This window comes from Lolium perenne, chromosome 2 (assembly GCF_019359855.2).
Source record: "Lolium perenne isolate Kyuss_39 chromosome 2, Kyuss_2.0, whole genome shotgun sequence".
Classification (NCBI taxonomy): Eukaryota; Viridiplantae; Streptophyta; class Magnoliopsida; order Poales; family Poaceae; genus Lolium; species Lolium perenne.
In genome coordinates, this window is record NC_067245.2 from 279,459,017 (window position 1) to 279,478,417 (window position 19,401).

The window sequence follows — 19,401 nt, forward strand, 5'->3', positions numbered from 1 at the left end:
CGGACGTGGGCTCTCCTCCGGCCGCCGCGTCGCGCGTGTAGGATTGGGGACGCGGGCTCCTCCGCCGTGTGCCTCGCCTGGATGGTGAAGAGGACATGGTGCGGCGCCTCGTCTGCCGCCATCTGTCGGCGTGCTGCACAACTGCCGGAGGAGGGCGGCACGCCACGGGAGGGCGCTGCCGCCAAGCATGGGAGCACGCCACGGGAGGTCGCCGCCACGAGATGGGAGAGAGTGGGAGCTGCTCCTCCCCGCCGGAACTCGCGGCGGACGGCGGGCGGTGGAGGGTGGCGGGCGGAGGAGGGTGGCGGCTGCGGGTGGAGGCGGCGGGCTGCTGCGGGGGCAGGGACGGGTCGGGCTGGGGATTAGGGTTAGATCGGTTCTTTTATATAGTTCAGTGTGTGATGGGATGATTTGGAACTTTCTAGGGGGCTCAAATGCAAAAGTGCCAGAACGTTTGACTGGGTGGACTTTGCACGAATCTCCAACCAAAACCAATACTAGTATGTGGTATAGTGGCGGGGGGCCTTCCTATATTAGGGAAATCCGCTCTCATCCTTTTCTAGGTAGGTGTTTCAGTGTTTGCATAACTCTTGCTAGCTAGGTTCCACTGAGAGTCAACTTCTACCGTCCAAGAGAAAATAAAAATTCTCCGTGAAAATAGTAGTCCCTATATAGGAAAAGCAAGATCAGCGTGTGGGAGAAGAGATCCGGGGCTGAAATACTCAATTCTTCACAAATCACAAGAATATGCACTACCTGTTCTTGTCGGACCTGGCAAAGAAGATGCTGGAAAACCAGGCCAGAAATCTCGCATAAGATCTATGGGTTAGATTGCATTCGTTATAATATTGACGGCTATCCAATCCGATGCATCTATCTAAGAGCAAGTACAATAAGTCCTAGTCAGCTGGCTACAAGAATTAAAATAGTATATTTGTGTCTAGTTGGAGGAGAGAGAAGATGAGAGAGAATGTAAGTGAGCTCTTATGCAAGAGCTAGCTCTAGCACGTGCTCCTAGGCATGTTGTGTGAATGAAAGATGGGTCCTCTATTGAAAAAGTAGTACATCTTTATAGCCAACTATTGTACTTGTTGGCTATGTGTTGGCTGTAGATGACATGACATCTTGCTTATAGCCAACAACCGGCTATACTATTGGAGTTGCTCTAAGATGACTTTTAAAAGAAGCTAAACCGGCATAGTTTGTGTTTTCCTTTGGGTCGCTGACTCTCTTGGCCATCCGCTTTTGATTCGTTTTGCGATTTTTTTTTTTTTTTTTTTTTTTTTTTTTTTTTGCGTAGAATCCTTGATTTGAGCACCTTCATATTAATCAATGATTTTTTTTGCGATACTTTATTATTCCTTGATTGAGCTAATCTTCATATAGTATCGAAGATCACCTTTGTCAGCAAGTATGCAGATTAAAATACGCCTCTGATCGTCATCCATGAGGTTGCACTGGACTGTAAAATCCTTGATTATTTGAGTATTTCAGGTTGATATGGTGTGTAGAAGTTGTCTGTGTGACCTACATGCATCACTGCACGTTGTGGTACTGTCGAAAAAAGCCGGTGATTTGAGAAATGACGTATTCAGCGCTGCTAGCTACACCGTTCATAAGCCGGAAGTTCCGAACCTACGTTGCACCACCGCTCTGAAACCTGACTATTCTGTTCATTTTTTCCATTCCAGAAATTCGTAGTACGTTCATCGAATCCAAGGCTTAGTAGAGTAGTATATTCAGAAAAGTAGCAAGATCATCCACAGATAACATGATCCAGGTGCTCTCAAACCTTCCATGCAACACCAGTAGAACCTGATTAGTGATTATTCTGTCTCCGTTTTTTCTATTGCGCAGAGCTATGTTCATCAAGGCTGAGAAAACTTGTAGCAAGTAATATATTCAGAAAATTTACAAGATTTACATGTCATCTAGATCGTTTTGGTCCGGAAAATCAATTCCAATCCACAAAAGCAGAACAATAGCTAGCCAAGTTAATCTCGGGGAAGAAAAGTGGAGAGGGAGCCCATGCATCCATCCATGGCTCTGTCTCGTGGCTCTGAAGTTCTAACCTTGGGAAAATGCTAGAAACAAAACCGTCCAGCCGCCCGTGTACTGGTGTACGTACGTACACCACTAATGCAACCAGTTCCTAATTGTTCAAGGGGTCGCGTGTAGTCATAGACGGGTAGTGTGTGTCTCCCCGTTGGTCGCGGGTTGACGGCAGGAGCGCGGTTTGATCGGATCGGATCACACGCGCAACGCGGGGCTCCTCGCGGCGAACCCGGCGTCGTTCCACGGGGTGGCATTCACCATGGCCCTCTGGTGCTGGTGCTGACGGTGGTGGTGGTGATGGTGGTGGTGGTGGTGGTGCCGGTGGTGCTCCTTCCGCGCCGACACGGCGTGCGCCGCCGCGTGCTTCTTCCGCCGGTGCCTCGCCCTGTCCACCTCGATCTGCTGCCGCCTGCACTCCTCGCTGCAGAACGGCGTGTCACCTCTGCACGCAGCAAGAATCTCAAGTTTCCACCTGCAACTGAATCTCTTCTCGGCGAGGAAGACGAACGGAACGACAATGGACGTGCCTGTACATGAAGATGTCGCCGGAGAGCGCCTTGGCGCAGAGGGAGCACTCCTCCAGGAAGTGGTGGCTCTGGGCGACGTCACCCTCGTGGACGTAGAACATGGACGACGGCGACGTTGGCTTCATGTTCGGGATGGCACCGCTCCCCTTCATCATGCTGCCTGCGGCGAGATACCGAGCGCCTTAGGCGGGCGAGAAGTGGGAGCAATGCCGCCGTGACATGGGCCACTAAATGTACGTCCAGGAGCTCGCCTGGCTTGCCGTCTTCCGGGGTGTGCAACAAATAGGGGACTGTCCAGCGCCATTTTTAGCCAACGGCGAGCGATGAGAGGCTGCAATTTCGCAGCGGATCGGAAATGTACAATGCTATGAATAGGAGCGAAGGAGCTCGAGGAATCTAAGCTTTACGTTTTTGTTGTGGTTTTGCTGCAGTTTCGTCTTCTTTGATGATGGAGAGGCCAAGCACACCTCCGTTTTTTTTGATATGGCAATGGTCATATGTGTTAGTGTTACATCAACAACCACGCATATGATCTTCATACGAACAAGATCTTACAAAATTTGGATTGTGTTAAAGATAATCACAAAGATTTTGACAAGAAGGCCGTCCTTGGTTGCTGGTAAGTAAAATGGGCCTACTCACACAACATTTATCCCAAGGAGGCAAATTTTAGGTGGTGCAGCAGTCTTGCCTGATTTGATAAATAATTAATAAAAAAAATCTGGAATTGTAATAAAGCTTGATTTTTTTTTTGAATGTTAGCAGGAGTGCTGCTAAATTCCTTGATTAGATAGAGAGTTTGTTACAAAGAAGAGAATGGTGAAAAAACAAAGACAAGGCCCAAGTCACCCAAAACAAAAACAAAAAGACCAGCACAACTCAACCCGGATCAAAAGGGATCTTTGCTCCAGCCATATTCCAAAGAGCTGCCTCATCTCTAATCCGCACTATCAGAGCTTCCACGGAGAGCTCCTCTTTCTGGAAAATTCGCCTGTTTCTCTCCTGCCAAATCTCCCAAGCTGCCAGGAGTATAAGAGATTGCACTCCTTTCCTTTTATCCACCGTAGTGCCAAGGAGGCAAAGCCATTCCGAGAGTGTTGTGGTGCCCTCCCAAGATGCAGGTTGCAAAGCTGGCAAGTTTGAGCATGTCGCCAAGGCTGACCAAACCCTCCTCGCCCAAGCACATTCAGTAAGGAGATGCCATGGCGTCTCGAGATTCCTGAAGCAAAGTGGGCAGAAGTAATTATTTTCCCAGCCCCGACGCTGCAACACATCTGCCGTGAGAATACGATCAAGGGCAGCCGTCCACATGAAGAACTTGCATTTTCCAGGAGCCCAACATTGCCAGATGGAGGTGCAAAAATCTGATGATATAGAGCCTGAGAATTGTAGGAGATATGCAGAGCGGGTAGTGTATTCCCCGGAGGCCTCACCACGCCATCGTATGCTATCTGTAACAGTTGCATTGAGCTGCACATCATCAATCAAACGAGCGAGGTTCAGAAGCTCCGGCTGCATATCAAAGGTGAGGCCACGACTCAGGTCTGAGAACCACCTGTCGTCCTTCATCGCATCCTTGACTGTCCTATTTTTACGAGATGCAATGGAAAATATTAAGGGGCAATCTCCCTAGGAGACACACCCATCAGCCAGCGATCATGCCAGAAATTGGCGATGGATCCATCCCCAATAGAGATCTCCGTTGCAGCAGCAAACAATTCCTTGTCCAACTCATCACAGGGAAGCCTAGAGCCAACCCATGGTCTGTCTGGCGATTTCCAAGCAGATCAAAGCCATCGCAGTCTCAGGGCACGGCCAAATTTTGTCAAGTCATGGACACCCAGCCCCCCAAGTTGCTTGGGTCTGCAGACGATCGACCATTTAACACGACAGTGTCCGCCGTTGCAAGTTCTTTCACCCCTCCACAGCCAAGCTCTACACTTCTTCTCAATCTGATCTAGCACCCAGGCCGGTTCTATGTGGGTTGTCATCATGTATATAACTACAGATGACAACACACTTTTAAGTAGAACAAGGTGGCATTCTCGCGAAATGAGGGAACCTTTCCAAGCAGCAAGGAGGGCATCTATTTTTTTGAGCAGCTCTCGGTAGTTTTCTTTTCGAAGTTGCTGCAGCGATAGCGGCATACCCAAGTATTTGCACGGGAAATCCTTGACAGAGATATTCAAGGGACGAAGAATATGATCCAAGTCAAAACCTCCACAGCGGATTGGCAAGGCATGGCTCTTTGACAGATTGGTCACTAAGCTTGTGACATCGACAAACAGATTAAGGATCAATCTGATCATTGTTGCATCTCGGCGCAAAGGTCTAATGAACAAGGCGACATCATCGGCGTAAACTGAGGTGCGGACCAAAGTACATCGTCCTGGGAGTTTAGAGAGACCGCCTGTTGTGGGTATACTTTATGGGTATATCAACGGCATGGCCTAGATCCGGCAAGCCCGGGTGGCCCATAGTTGGTGGTGAGGCATGTGGCCCATCGGGCGGCCCAGTTGCTGTAGATCATGAAGGATGAAGTCCAGCCCAGGAACGAGGAGCCGGATCCTAACCGACCTACGAAGGAGGCCGGATCCGTGAAGGCCCATGAAGTATCCGGATCCAGCGTGACCTAGAAGGAAGGCGGATCCTTGACGTACACGGCAAGACTTTGTACCGTAGTTAGGCAACTTGTATTCCGGCTAGGACTCTCCGTGTAAACCCTAGATCCGTGCGCCTTTATAAGCCGGATCCCGGGAGCCCTAGAGGCACAACCACAACTCATTGTAACAACGCGAAAGCGCCCAGATAATTCCAGACAAGCAGCAGTAGGCCCTGTCATCGTGCAGGTGTTCCGAAGCTGGGTAACTCGCGTACCACCGTCCCGTGTGCACTCCGCCCTATGGCCCCTACTTCTTCTCCCCCTCGTGAGGATCCCTCCTCCGAGGTACCGTCGATTAGGCAACGACAGTTGGTGCCCACCGTGGGGCCTGTGGCGTCTGGAGGCCGGAACCGGGAGGGTTCCGCCATGGGAAGCTACGACGACACCATCGCTGTGGGGCGCGTCCTCTACGCCGGAAATCTGCCGATCGTCCCTCCGGATGAGTGCTGGATTCCGGCTAGGACAAACCCCGTCAAGCTCTCCATCGTCCCAATTGGCGGCATACACATCTTCATCGGGGAAACCGTCGATTCCGACGGAAACCCACTGGTAAGTAACGCAGACGCGACCGCCGCAGAGCTGGACGCTGTCGCGAAGATCCGATACGAGATGCGGAGCTTCCCAAGGAAGATTCCGCCTCGGATCTGGAAATTTCAAAGCCCACCCAATCCGCCCCTGAGCAGGAAACAACGGTGGAAGACCAATGCAGATCCGCCTGGGTCTCCCAGGTGTTAGAAAAGCAGAGGTGCCACTTCGTACACTTCTTGGCCCATACCGCCGGAACCGCCCCTCAAGAAGCCGGAGCTGGTCCCGAGCGAGTAGAGGCACCGGAAAACGGCGCAGATCCGGATCGGGGCCGAGCTCGTCGGAGAAAGCGAAGCTCCGGTTGAAGAATCGATTTTGGGCAATCTGAGCCCAATTTCCGGAGATACCCCCTCCATGGATACTGATGAGTTTAACCGCAAGCTAGGGGAGTACGGTTTCGGTGATCAGCCTGAAGTCGACTCCGCCCAGCCTAAGCAGGTTCTCGCAACTATAGCAGCGCTGGGACAAACTGGATCTGAAGAGCCAACCAGCCAATCCGACCCCCAGCTATCCCATCAAGGATCTCCAATGTCACGGGAGCGACCCCGCAGGGATTCTTCCTCGGAGGAAATCCTGCCGGCTGAAGAGATGGTTGCGCTAGCAGTTCTTAACACACCTATAACCTCGGGCGACGCCGCAGATCTGGAGGCTCTAGAAGCCACTAGACAGGAAATGCTGGCCACTGCCAAGAAGCTCGCCGAGACCGAAGCCGCGTTAAGGGAAGAGAGGGCAGAAGCTGCAGGATTGGCGGGAAATTTCGACAGACAGGATCGTGAGATTACTGCCACGCTCGAGCAGGTCAAGAGCATGAGGGCAGAGTGGGAAGTAAAGATGATTTATGCGCAGGCGGAGGCCGATCGAATTGTTAGAGAAGCAATTCCGCCTCGTAGAATACCCTTCAACACGCCCGCAGATCACCAGCCGCTGGAAACCCCAAAGGACAACATGCAAAAAGCTGCGGAACTGTTGAAGAAGAAGGACGAAGAGGTTGATATCAACTACCTCTGCACACTTGTCGCTTCAGCAATGCAGCAGCAAAGCAAGGCAGATACTTCGCGCAGGTTGGAATCCAATCCGGATAACTGTGTATCTACCGCGCAGAAGGACGCCCGCGCCGATCGGCATCCCGATGATGAATCACACACCGGATCCTTGGAGCGCAGAAGAAGGACCAGGGAACACCCAAATCCGATCCCCGTCCCGTCAAAGACGCCTTCGTCAGATCCAAGAAAGGGAAAGGATGCAATGTACTCTGGACGAGACAAATATCGCAACCCCTCTCCTCCGCCCAACGGTTACCCGCGACCCCCTCGCCGCCGTAGTCCAGCCGGAAACACCAGGCCCCCAGGGCATGGTGGGATTGTTATCCGCGACAACGTGCTGCCAAGAAGCAGAAACAGGGAGCGCTCGCCGGAACCACGCAGGAACCAGAACAATGTTCGTGAGCCCGAGCCCAGGAGGGGTCGGAATGAAGACCGCGGCCCAGAGCCTCGCCGGAACCGCGACCCCGAGCCTCGCCGGAGCCACGACCCAGAGCCTCGTCGGAGCCGGGACCTAGCGCCTCGTCAGAGCCGTGACCCGGAGCCTCGCCGGAACGACCAGGGTAGCCAGCGCCAAGGCGAAGGCAGCCACAGGAGCCGGAGCCAGCACCAGGAAGGCCGAGGAGAATCAGATGGCGGAAGCAAGAAATCGGACCGCCCACCTCGCAGGTCTCCCTCACCACCACCTAGCGGTGGCGGCGGAGGTGGAGGCAGAGGCGACGGCCGGAGATCTCGCTCTCGCTCACAATCCCCTCGCCACGGCCCGCGCGACGCACGGGATCGCCTTAACGAATACAGAACCGACTACATTGGTCCGAAGTGCTTTGGCCGGATGATTCGAGAGGAACCAAAGCCAAGGATGAACCTCAAGCTACCCGGAAACCTGAAGCATTATGATGGCACCGAAAGGCCGGATACCTGGATTGAGGATTACTATAATGCAGTAACCTTTGCCGGAGGAACCCCTAACATCGCCTGCCGCATGCTCCAGTTGTACCTTGTAGGTCCAGCCCAGATCTGGCTCAGTGACCTCGAGAAGAACTCCATCTTTTGCTGGTTCGACCTGAAGAACGCTTTCGAGAAACACTTCAGAGGCACCTACAAAAGACCTGCCACGGCAAGCGACCTGCAAGCCTGCATCCAGAAGAAGGGAGAAACCTCAAGAAACTACCTCACACGATGGTTGGCATGCAGGAACGAGTGCGAAAACGTCGACCACACCACCGCCATGTACGCTTTCAGAGGTGGACAGAAGAGGGGAGGATTGCTGAGGCATACGCTCACTCGTTTGGCTAACTCAAGCAAGCTGACTTTGGATGAGATGATCTCCATTGCCAGTGATCATACTGCCGCCGATGATGACGCTGGCGGTGATCTCGCAGCTACAGCAATCCCCCTGCATCAACAAAAGAAGAACCGTGATAACGGCAGTAGCAGTAGCCATAAGCGCAAGAACCCTGATGACCAGAAGAATGGCGGATCCGAGATGGTCGCCATGGCTTTTCAACGCGGAGGTTCAGGAGGCGGAAGAGGACACGGACGTGGAGGCGGAGCCGGCAGGGGTCAGCAGCATACCTCTGAGGTCACTGCTGGCGGATCCCGCGCTCCGCAAACCTACGAGGAGTACAGAGACATGCCCTGCCTGGCCCATCTGGATCCGGTTACAGGGAAGTCCACTCATACCAACCGCAACTGCAAGTGGGTCAATGATCTAAAGAACGACCCGGAGGCAGGATACAAGCGCGCCCGGAAGCACCGCCCACGCGGCAAAGGTGGCAAGGGCAAGAACAAAGACAAAGAGGAAGATAGTTCCAAGGCGATGGATGAGGATGATAACTCGCCGGATCCCAAGGCAGGATCCGCAGGAAAATCCAACCCATTCGACAAAAAGAGCGTGGGGGCTTACCACACTTTCCTCGGGACCCCAACAGTACGCGCCTCCAAGTCAGCTACCCGGATCCTGAACGCCATAGTTCCGGCTGTGCCGCAGTACGTCAGGTGGTCGGAAATCCCGTGCACATTTGATAGGAAGGATCACCCCGCAATTGTGCCAAAAGAATGCTACGCCTTGGTTGTAAGTCCCCGCATAGATGGGTATGACTTCTCCAAGTGCCTCATGGATGGCGGAGCCAGCTTGAACATCATGTACCTGGAGACTCTAGAGCGGATGAACCTCACCAAGGAGCAGCTGAAACACAGCAACACTGAGTTTCATGGCGTGGTTCCGGGTAAGAAGGCGAATTCCCTCGGAAGCATCACACTTCCCGTGGCTTTTGGCGATGTTCATAATTTCCGCGAAGAGAAGATCACGTTTGAAGTTGTGCCCTTCAAGAGCTCCTACCACGTCATCTTTGGCAGGCCCACCTACCACAAGTTCCACGCAAGAGCGTGCTACATCTACAACAAGCTCAAGATTCCGGGTCCTAAAGGTATGATTACCGTATCCGGAGACTACAAAAAGGCTCATGAGTGCGAGTTAGGCGAAGCCGCCTTCGCAGAATCTGTGATATCTGGAGAAGAGCTGAAAGGCTACAGAGCCGCGGTGGATCCGACTGAGATGCAGACCACCAAGAAGCAGATCTCCGAGCAGAAAACCTCCTTTAAGGCCGCGATAGAAACCAAGAAGCACGACCTCATCAAAGGCGACTCTTCCAAGCAGGTTTCAGTCGGAGCCAACATGGACCCCAAATAGGAAGACGCGCTCGTCGAGTTCCTTCGCGCTAACATGGATATCTTTGCATGGCAACCTTCTGACATGTCCGGAGTACCTAGGGAACTCGCCGAGCACTACCTCAACATAAATCCGGGGGCTAAACCGGTGAAGCAAGCTATGCGACGCTTTGGAGATAAGAAGCGCCGCACCATAGGAATGGAACTAGCAAAGTTACTAGAAGCAGGTTTTGTAATAGAAGTTATCCACACCGATTGGGTCGTGAATCCCGTCCTTGTACCCAAAAAGAACACTGAAATACTAAGAATGTGCATCGATTACTCTGGCTTGAATAAACATTGCCCGAAGGATCCGTTCTCCTTGCCGCGCATTGACCAAGTCATTGATTCGACGGCGGGGGCGGAACTTCTGTGTTTTCTTGATGCATATTCCGGGTATCATCAGATCCGGATGAAGGAATCCGACCAAAAGGCGACTTCATTCATAACCCCGTTCGGTACTTACTGCTATGTTACTATGCCTTTTGGTTTGAAAAACGCAGGTGCCACCTACCAACGTACGATGCAGCGGTGCCTGAAGGACCAAATTGGCCGGAACGTGCACGCTTACGTCGACGACATCGCGGTCATGACCCGGAAAGGATCCGACCTGATCAGCGACCTCACAGAAACCTTCGACAACCTCCGCAGGTACAAGATGATGTTGAATCCGCTGAAGTGCGTCTTTGGCGTGCCAGCCGGAAAACTCCTTGGCTTCATAGTCCCTCACAGAGGCATTGAGGTTAACCCGGAAAAGATCAAGGCAATCCTGTGTATCAGACGGCCAACTTGTCTCAAAGATGTGCAACGACTAACTGGTTGTGTCGCAGCAATCAGTAGGTTTGTTAGCCGTCTTGGCGAGAAGGCGCTACCTCTGTACAAGCTGCTGAAGAAAACAGACAACTTTGTCTGGGACGATGCAGCTGACGCAGCTCTTCGGGGGTTGAAGGAAATACTCACCTCCCCACCTATCTTGGCAGCCCCAGCAGAGTCAGAGCCAATGCTCCTTTATCTGGCAGCTACCAACAAAGTCATCAGCCTCGTCATCGTGGTGGAGCGAAAGGAAGAAGGTCATGAATATGACGTCCAAAGACCTGTCTACTACATTAGCGAGGTGCTGACGGAGTCAAAACAAAGATACCCTCACTTTTAGAAGCTAGCCTATGGAGTGTTCCTAGGCAGCCGGAAGCTGAGACACTACTTCCAAGAGCACCCAGTAACAGTTGTGAGCAAGGCTCCGCTGTCAACAATTCTCAACAACGCTGACGCAACAGGACGTACGGCTAAATGGGGCATCGAATTATCCGCCTTCGACATCGCTTACAAGCCTAGGACTGCGGTTAAATCCCAAGTCTTGGCAGATTTCGTCGCAGATTGGACAGAAGCTCCGGATGCAAGTCTGGAGCCGGAACCAGAAACATGGGTTATGCACTTCGATGGATCCAAGCAGCATCAAGGCTCAGGAGCCGGAGTCACCCTGAAGTCCCCTACCGGAGAAGAACTGCAGTACGTTCTGCAGATCCACTTCGAAGCTACAAATAACATGGCGGAATATGAGGCTCTACTACACGGTCTGCGCATCGCTAAGGAGATTGGGATCAAGCACATCATATGCTGTGGAGATTCCGACCTGGTGGCACAACAAGTAGCCGGAACCTGGAACGCCAGAAACTCCGTCATGGCGGCCTACAGAGACGAAGTTGATGAGATCGCCAAGTGCTTCCTCGGATACGAAGTCAAGTACGTCAGGAGAGACGATAACACAGCGGCAGACATGCTATCCAAGCTCGGATCCGGCAGGAAGCAAATTCCGCCTGGTATTTTCCTGGAGCATCTCCGGATACCCTCGGTGAAGGGCGCTAACCCGGAAAACCCAGAGGTGGCAGTATCTCCGGCTAGGGAAGTGATGGCTATCATTCCGGCTTGGACACAGCCTTTCCTGGACTACCTCATCGATCAGAAGTTGCCTGAGGACGAGGTCCTCGCAAGACAGATCGTCAGACGAGCGAGATCCTACACAATTGTTGATGGACAGCTCTACAAACGAAGTGCAGCAGGGGTATTTCTCAAATGCGTCTCCAATCAAGACGGCATTGAAATCCTCAGAGAGATCCACGCAGGGGACTGCGGGCATCATGCCGCCCCCAGATCGCTCGTTGCAAAAGCTTTTCGGTTAGGTTTCTACTGGCTCACAGCTAAAGAAGACGCTGACAAGATAGTCAAGACCTGCCGAGGTTGTCAGTACTACGCTACTCAACCAAACGCTCCAGCCCAAGAGCTGAAGACCATACCTATCACCTGGCCATTTGCGGTCTGGGGGCTCGATATGGTTGGTAAGTTAAAAAAATCATCTCCTGGTGGTTTTGAATACCTCCTGGTCGCTGTTGACAAGTTCAGCAAATGGATCGAGGCTAAGCCAGTGAGAAAAGCCGATGGTGCTACGGCCCTAAAATTCGTCTGCAGCCTCGTGATGAGATTCGGCATCCCACACAGCATAATCACAGATAATGGCACAAACTTCACTCAAGGAGAGTTGAGGGATTATTGTGAAACGATGGGGATACGGCTGGACCTTGCATCTGTGGCTCATCCACAGTCCAACGGTCAGGTTGAAAGGGCTAACGGCCTAATATTATCAGGAATCAAACCACGCCTTGAAGGACCGCTGCGACGAGCAGCTGGAGCTTGGGCTGATGAATTGGAAGCTGTTCTGTGGAGTTTACGAACTACCCCTAACAGATCAACAGGGTTTACCCCATTTTTCCTGGTATACGGATCCGAAGCCGTGCTTCCCTCCGACATCATCCACGATTCACCGCGAGTTTCCGCCTACAATGAAGAAACAGCTGATGAGGCCAGACAGCTATCTATGGACCTGATCGAGGAAGCTCGGAATTTAGCTGACCAGCGCTCCGCCATCTACCAGCAGAAGCTCCGACGTTATCACAGTCGTCGAGTTCGGAAACGCTCCTTCATGGCAGGAGACCTGGTCCTCCGCCTTCGACAGGTGAAAGACCATAAGCTGCAATCTCCATGGGAAGGACCCTTCGTCGTTAGCAAAGTGCTTCATAACGGGTCGTACTACCTTGTTGATTTCCGCGAGCTGAGGGATAGACCTGCTAACTGGCACCGGAAACGCAAGCGTGTGGATCCGGATGACATCTACGACGAAACAGATCGCCCTTGGAATATCGCACAGCTACGTCCTTTCTACACTTAGCATATTTTTTCCGAGTTACAAACTCTGTAATAGTTATACATGATCAATGAAATAAAGCTTATGGTTCACTCTTTGAGTCTTTTACCTCCTTTACTTGTTCATTTTAGATCGTGTATGTTTTTCCGACTAAAACCGCAGAGCTGGATGTTTCCGCCTAGGCGTGTATGAAAGTTGTGATTTTCAAAATCGTCCCTTAGGACGTAAGCTTAAGTTTTCTGGTGGAAAATTTTTTCGTTGCGAACTCGTGGATTCCTGGTAACGATTTCCGGCACCTAGGCTGGGGGCTTGTTTCCGCGGTTATGGACGGACGCCATTGGGCTTCGTCGCCGCAGGCGAGCGTTTCCGGCCAAAGGTTTTCCGGCTCGTGGAAGGTCAAATGAGTAAGCCGGAAAATTAACAAACCAGCACTTGTTTTTTACAAACGAAACATGCAAATAATTCAAGAGGATAGCAGGATAAGTTTTCCGCCCATGCATAACTGTTTCGTCCCTAGATACTTCAGAATTTAACGTTATATTACAAACCCTCGCTGGGGCCAAAATGATGCATTGTCTTTCGCGCAGGAATAAAAGTTTTCACTCCCCCTTAGCCGGAGAAGTCTTGCCCTCTGAATCTTTTTTCTCGGCGTCTTCGGCCGGAGATGACACGTCTTCGTCGCTTTCTTTTTCTTCATCAGAAGCTGCAGTGCTGGTCTTGGGTTCTTCTTGGGGAGCGTCCTTGGAGCTGGTCCAGGTATATTGGGTTCCGGATTCCGCAGGTCGCGCCTTCGCGGCGAGTTCCTTCTGAAGTTCCTCTTCCAAGGGCTCGTCTGCAGGAAGAACGACCTTGTCGTAGAATTCCTCATGCTGGATCCTGCGCGCGATGCGGGTGTCGTAGCCGCTCACTGCATCCAGGAGCGCGTCAACATTTGCATCCGGAGGAACGCCCGTGGTTACCACATCAAGATCAAGATCCGGATGATGAGCTAAGCACATAGCCAAAGTCATTGCAGCTGCGCCTCGGGCTGATGATGCTTGAAGATCCGTCACCAGCTCCGGAAGAACGTCCATCTTTCCAACAATGGGAGGCGGAGATGAGATCTTTGCAATCGTCGCCGGCAAGCTGAAGAAGGTCATCCCGTGGGAACAAATTCCGGCGCTGCTCCGGATACCCAAGTGGCTCTGCATAAAGATAATCAGGATATAAGCATGCAGTTTGAGCGCAAAGTAAAAAGTCGGAGAAAACATCTGGACAAGGTTTCAGTATCGTACCCAAGATGTTCTCGTTGAGCAAGTCCCAGTGATGCTCCGCGGTCTCCATATATTTCCGGAGACCATTGAGCTCTTTCTGCTGCCTCTTGATGGTTTCACTGTCAGCATTTTTCTTCAGTATCAGCTCGCCCTTTTCCCTGATATGCTCGGAGTTTTTCTCCGCCAGCTGCTTCTCGGCCTGCTCCCTCTTTAGTTCCGCCTCCTTTAATTTCGTTTCCAAATCTTGGTACGAGGAGCGCAGGTTCTCAAGTTCAGATGAGGCTGTAGCAAGGGAAGAGGATGCGCCTATAATAACATAAGTTAACAGCAAGTTCAAAGTCGGAATATGACTCATGATGAAGAGGGCGGAAACCAACCTTGGGCGTCCGCCAGTTGCTTGGTCAGTTCCGCATTCTCATCCTTCAGAGTCCGGATATTTTCCGCCTGATTCAGAGTAACGCGGCGCTGAAGCGCAATGTTCTTGTGCAGCTCATAGTGCAGTGCCTGCTGTTCCTGTAAAACATAGACAGAGCAGGAGTAAAAATTCCGCCTGTAAAAGTGGTTTTCTCCAAAGCATTATTGCCGGAAGTTTTCCGCCATAATGCTTGGGGGCTACTGATCCAATTTAATAACCTTCCCGGAAGTAATCTTTCTCTAAGCATATAAGCGCTAACTATTTTTTGAGTTTCCGCCTACATGCTTGGGGGCTACTGGGGAGTACCTTTTGCTTGCAGATGAGCTGGTCAAAGAGCTGGCCAACGTTCTTCTTGAAGTCTTGGATTTCCGATGTCCTGGAGTCAGGCTTCCCCCAGGCGTTGTTCAGCATGGCGTTGAGCAAGTCTTGCTCAAGCTCCCACTTCTTCGCCTCGGACAGCTTGTTGAAAAACTTGGTAGCATAAGCCTTGGGGGTGGAAGTGGTGTCAGCCGGATCTCCGAAGTTCTTCGGGAAAACGACCATGTCGCCAGCGCCGTCTCCAGCCTTCTCAGAAGAAGTGACTTCAGCCTCTCCTTGGCCTTGTACTTCCGCGTCTTCTTGGGCAGGGCCTTTGGCCTTAGGATCTTCTCCGCCCACATTCTCGCTGCTAACCGGAATTATTTCCGGTGGAGTGTTTGCGGCAGGAGGGGGAGATGGATCAGCCTGAGGGGGAGACGGTTGAGGAGTTGGGTGAGAGGTACTTGGTGGAACTGGAGTAGAAGGACCAACTGCCGGAGACTTTTTCATATATTTTGTGATAGTTTCTTGGCCGGTGGTCCGCGTGGCAGTGGTGCTCGGATTCCTGCAAACAAGTGAAAGGGATTAGACAAGAGATAATTTCGCCAAGATAAAATTTGCATCATGTTCGGAAACTTACGGGGCGCCGGGGATGATGGGACGCGTGCGCTGGCCAGCTGTTGAAAGCATCCTTAGGCGTGCACGCTCCGCTTTCCTCGAGTCTAGCGGAGGTGGTTTGGTGGTCTTGGGCTTCTTGGCGGAGGCCTCGCCGCTAGCTCCGGCTTCAGTGCCGGAAGCCTTGGCGCGGGGACGCTTCGTAGGTCGAGGGGCCGCCTTACGGGGTGCCTGTTCCTCTTCCTCCTCGTCATCTTCCGGAGCCTCCTCCGCCGCGTCGCCGCTGACAGGGACACGAAGAATGGTGCGGAAGTTTTCCTCCGCCAAAGTGTTGAGCTGGAAGGAAAATGAATAAGAGTTAGAGTTAACATCCAAAGACTTGCGAAGTTTGAAGCAACGAAAAGAACAAAGCTTACCGGAGGACACTGGTTGTTTGTGTATATGTCCTTGATCAGTTCCGGGACCTGTTGGCCCCTCGGAATCTTCACCAACATCTTGAACCTTCTCTTCAGAGAGTCAGCTGGAAGATCGTGGCGGGTAACCCGGAGAAGATCATCCGCCCCGGTATAAGCGCACATCAGGCGCGCGTTGTAGCGTAGAGGCTGGATTCTCCGGGAAAACCAGCTAAGTGTGAGCTGGGCTCCGGTCAGTCCGTCGTGGACTAGCCAGGAGATTCTCCGCGCTGCCTTCTCCAAGATCGGGGTTTGGGCAAGCGAAGGAACGAAGCTCCAGCTTGCGAGCTCTTCCGGAGGCTCGTTGATGAACTGGGGCAGGCCTTCGTGGACATCCGGAACTGAAGCGTTCTTCTCATAGAACCATCCGGCGTTCCAGTACCGGACGGATTCGTGCGAGTCGTGGGGAGGATACATGCGGCTAGGGCGGAGCATAAACGTCATGCTTCCGCAGTTCACCATTGCTTTGTCCTTGGTTCTTTCTTCACCCGGAAAAAGAATTGCCATAACTTGACATCTGGCCGGATCCCAAGATGCCCTTCGCAGAGAGTTACGAAGTTGGACAGGAGGAGATATGAATTTGGGCAGATGTTGTGGGGCTGGAGCCCGTATGTGTTGAGGACGGAGAGAAAAAACTCCGAGCAGGGAAGTGAAAGTCCGCGTTCCACCCAAGCCTTGGTCATAACAATTTCTCCGGCTTCTGGCTTGGGGATGTCGGAATCACGAGTGAAACTCCAATGTGTGGAGATCATGCCCTCGTTCTGGAGCTCTCTAAGCTCCACATCCGTAGTTGCGCAAGGCCACCACTGACCCCGCTCTCCTTCACGGATCCGGGCCTTGGACGTTCTCTTGTTTTCCGCCTCCTGAACCTTGGCAGCCATCCTAGCTTGTCCCTCGAGTTCTTCTTGGAGCTCTTGGAGGGAGGGGATCCGGCCTGGAGCGGTGCTGGAAGATGCGGAAAAAGGTTGAGCTAATCTAATGTCGGAAACATATGGTGGCAGGAATGATATGGGATCCGGGCATATGGGTTCTATTTGATTGGGATCCGGGCTACTCGGAGAGCTACCAGTACAGTGCGACGAATCGAGCGGCATGCTTCCGGCTGCGCCCATACAAAGTGTTTGAGTACCCGGATCACCTAGTCTATCTTCTACACTAAGTCTATCTTCTACGGGGCCGGCGCACTTACCGCTAATGGCGCGGTGGCTCGACGGAGCTCCGGTGAAGATGAGGTCGCCGGACTTGAAGAAAACCGTCCCGCGTGACCACGAATCGGCGGCGGAGAGAAAATCCCGTTCAACCGCAGGAATCTTGGCGCGAGAGGAGTCTTGGTTTGGCGGCGCGCGAAGCTCACCGTGGCGAAGTTCGCCGGAATCGAGATCCGTTGGGCGGCGCGGCGCGAGGAGGAAGACGAGGTGGTGAGGAGAGGTGAAAGAATGAGAATTTACCGAGCTGCAGGGTATTTATAGGCCGCGCGCGGAGATTCGGGATCCGGATCCGACGGTGGAAACGGAACGGTCACACCGTTGGATGGATGACACGTGTTTTAGGTCAAGTGCGATAAAATAACGTGGAGGTAATTTAACCATGCACTCCCGAAGATTCCGGCTAAAGATTTGCATCTGCGAAAATTTAGCGCGGGAAATGAGGAAGTTGTGCGCGGGAAAAGTGGACTTTCCATTGTTGTGCATGATCTGAAGATGAAGGATTTCCGGAGGAGCGAACCCGGAATCAAGTAAGAAGTTTTGAAGCTCTTCAAGATTCTCTTCGTTTCCGAGCTGTATGAAGTCGGAGGAATGATGAATCTCGGAGAACTTCGGGGGCTACTGTTGTGGGTATACTTTATGGGTATATCAACGGCATGGCCTAGATCCGGCAAGCCCGGGTGGCCCATAGTTGGTGGTGAGGCATGTGGCCCATCGGGCGGCCCAGTTGCTGTAGATCATGAAGGATGAAGTCCAGCCCAGGAACGAGGAGCCGGATCCTAACCGACCTACGAAGGAGGCCGGATCCGTGAAGGCCCATGAAGTATCCGGATCCAGCGTGACCTAGAAGGAAGGCAGATCCTTGACGTACATGGCAAGACTTTGTACCGTAGTTAGGCAACTTGTATTCCGGCTAGGACTCTCCGTGTAAACCCTAGATCCGTGCGCCTTTATAAGCCGGATCCCGGGAGCCCTAGAGGCACAACCACAACTCATTGTAACAACGCGAAAGCGCCCAGATAATTCCAGACAAGCAGCAGTAGGCCCTGTCATCGTGCAGGTGTTCCGAAGCAGGGTAACTCGCGTACCACCGTCCCGTGTGCACTCCGCCCTATGGCCCCTACTTCTTCTCCCCCTCGTGAGGATCCCTCCTCCGAGGTACCGTCGATTAGGCAACGACACCGCCCTCAGCGGTGGCCAAATCAAGAATGTGCTGCAAGGGGTCCATGGCCAAGAAGAAAAGGAAAGGAGACAGCGGATCGCCCTGCCATAGGCCACGACGGTGAAGAATAAAATCTGATGCCACCCCGTTAATGAGAACCTGTGATGAAGAAGAAGCCAAAATCATGGCGATCCATTCACGCCATCTATCACTAAAACCCCTAGCCTTTAGCATGTCCAAAAGATATGGCCATGAAAGTGAGTCGAAGGCCTTAGCCAAATCGAGTTTTAGAAGAATGGCAGGCTTCTTTGTTTATGAAAGAACCTGGCAGTGTTCTGGACATATAGGTAGTTTTCCTGGATGCACCGATGTTTGATGAAGGCACTCTGGCAAGTATCAATCAGGACCTCAAGCTTTGGAGCAAGACGTGAGGCTAAGATTTTTGAGAAGATTTTCACAAAACTATGTATGAGGGAGATCGGTCGGAAGTCCCTAAGGGTGTCAGCCCCTTGAACTTTTGGGATACGTGCAATGAGGGAGGTGTTAATCCGTCTGAGCCCTCGCCTGTCCATAAGGTATAACTGCCGCAAGGCCTCACTCAAGTCACCCTTAATAGTATCCCAACATGTACGGAAAAGGCCTCCCGAAAACCCATCTGGCCCTGGTCAACCGGCATGTCATCAATGGCTCGCTTAATTTCCTCCAGCAAAAATGGCAGCTCCAGATCAGCAAGATCCATGGAGGACAAGCCCATGCCCTCCCAGTTTAGGTGCGATGCAGCATGTGACTCAGTACCCTGGATGCGATCAAAGTGATCCTTGGCAAGGTCAAGCATGGCTTCGTGGTCTGTGACAATGCTATCATTCGAATGTAGGGCATGAATAATGCTTTTCCTATGTCTAGCATTGGCCTTGCGGTGAAAAAACTTTGTATTTGCGTCTCCCGCTTTCAGCCAGCAGATTCTTCTCCTTTGCTTGCGCTTAATTTTTAGCAGGACAGCGAGTCCAAGGGTGCGGGATTTCAGGGCTTTCCGAAGCGAGGACTCGGTCAGGGAGAGCTGCCTATGGTCCTGGGCGAGGTCAAGTTGTAGGATAATCTCGTCAGCAACAACTAATTGTTTCTGTATGTCTCCAATGTGGTGTTTACTCCATATTTTTAGGGCCTTTCTAGTCTCTCGAAGCTTGTAATCAAGTGCTGCAATTGGGCATCTCCCACCGGTGTCGACTGC

General features: G+C 52.2%; 2 protein-coding genes across 2 annotated transcripts; both read right to left on the minus strand.

The window, feature by feature from the left end:
- Positions 1-1,875: 1,875 nt before the first annotated feature.
- LOC127336512 (uncharacterized) lies at positions 1,876-2,857 on the minus strand. The gene is made up of 2 exons (XM_051363327.2): positions 2,583-2,857; positions 1,876-2,497 (listed from the first exon to the last, which is right to left on the minus strand). The coding sequence occupies exons 1-2, from the start codon at positions 2,735-2,737 to the stop codon at positions 2,251-2,253; spliced, it is 402 nt and encodes a 133-aa protein (XP_051219287.1). The 5' UTR covers positions 2,738-2,857; the 3' UTR covers positions 1,876-2,250.
- A 604-nt stretch (positions 2,858-3,461) lies between these two features.
- Positions 3,462-4,151, minus strand: LOC139835817 (uncharacterized). The gene has a single exon (XM_071825688.1). It carries the CDS (start codon positions 4,149-4,151, stop codon positions 3,462-3,464), a length of 690 nt encoding a protein of 229 aa, XP_071681789.1.
- Positions 4,152-19,401: the final 15,250 nt, after the last annotated feature.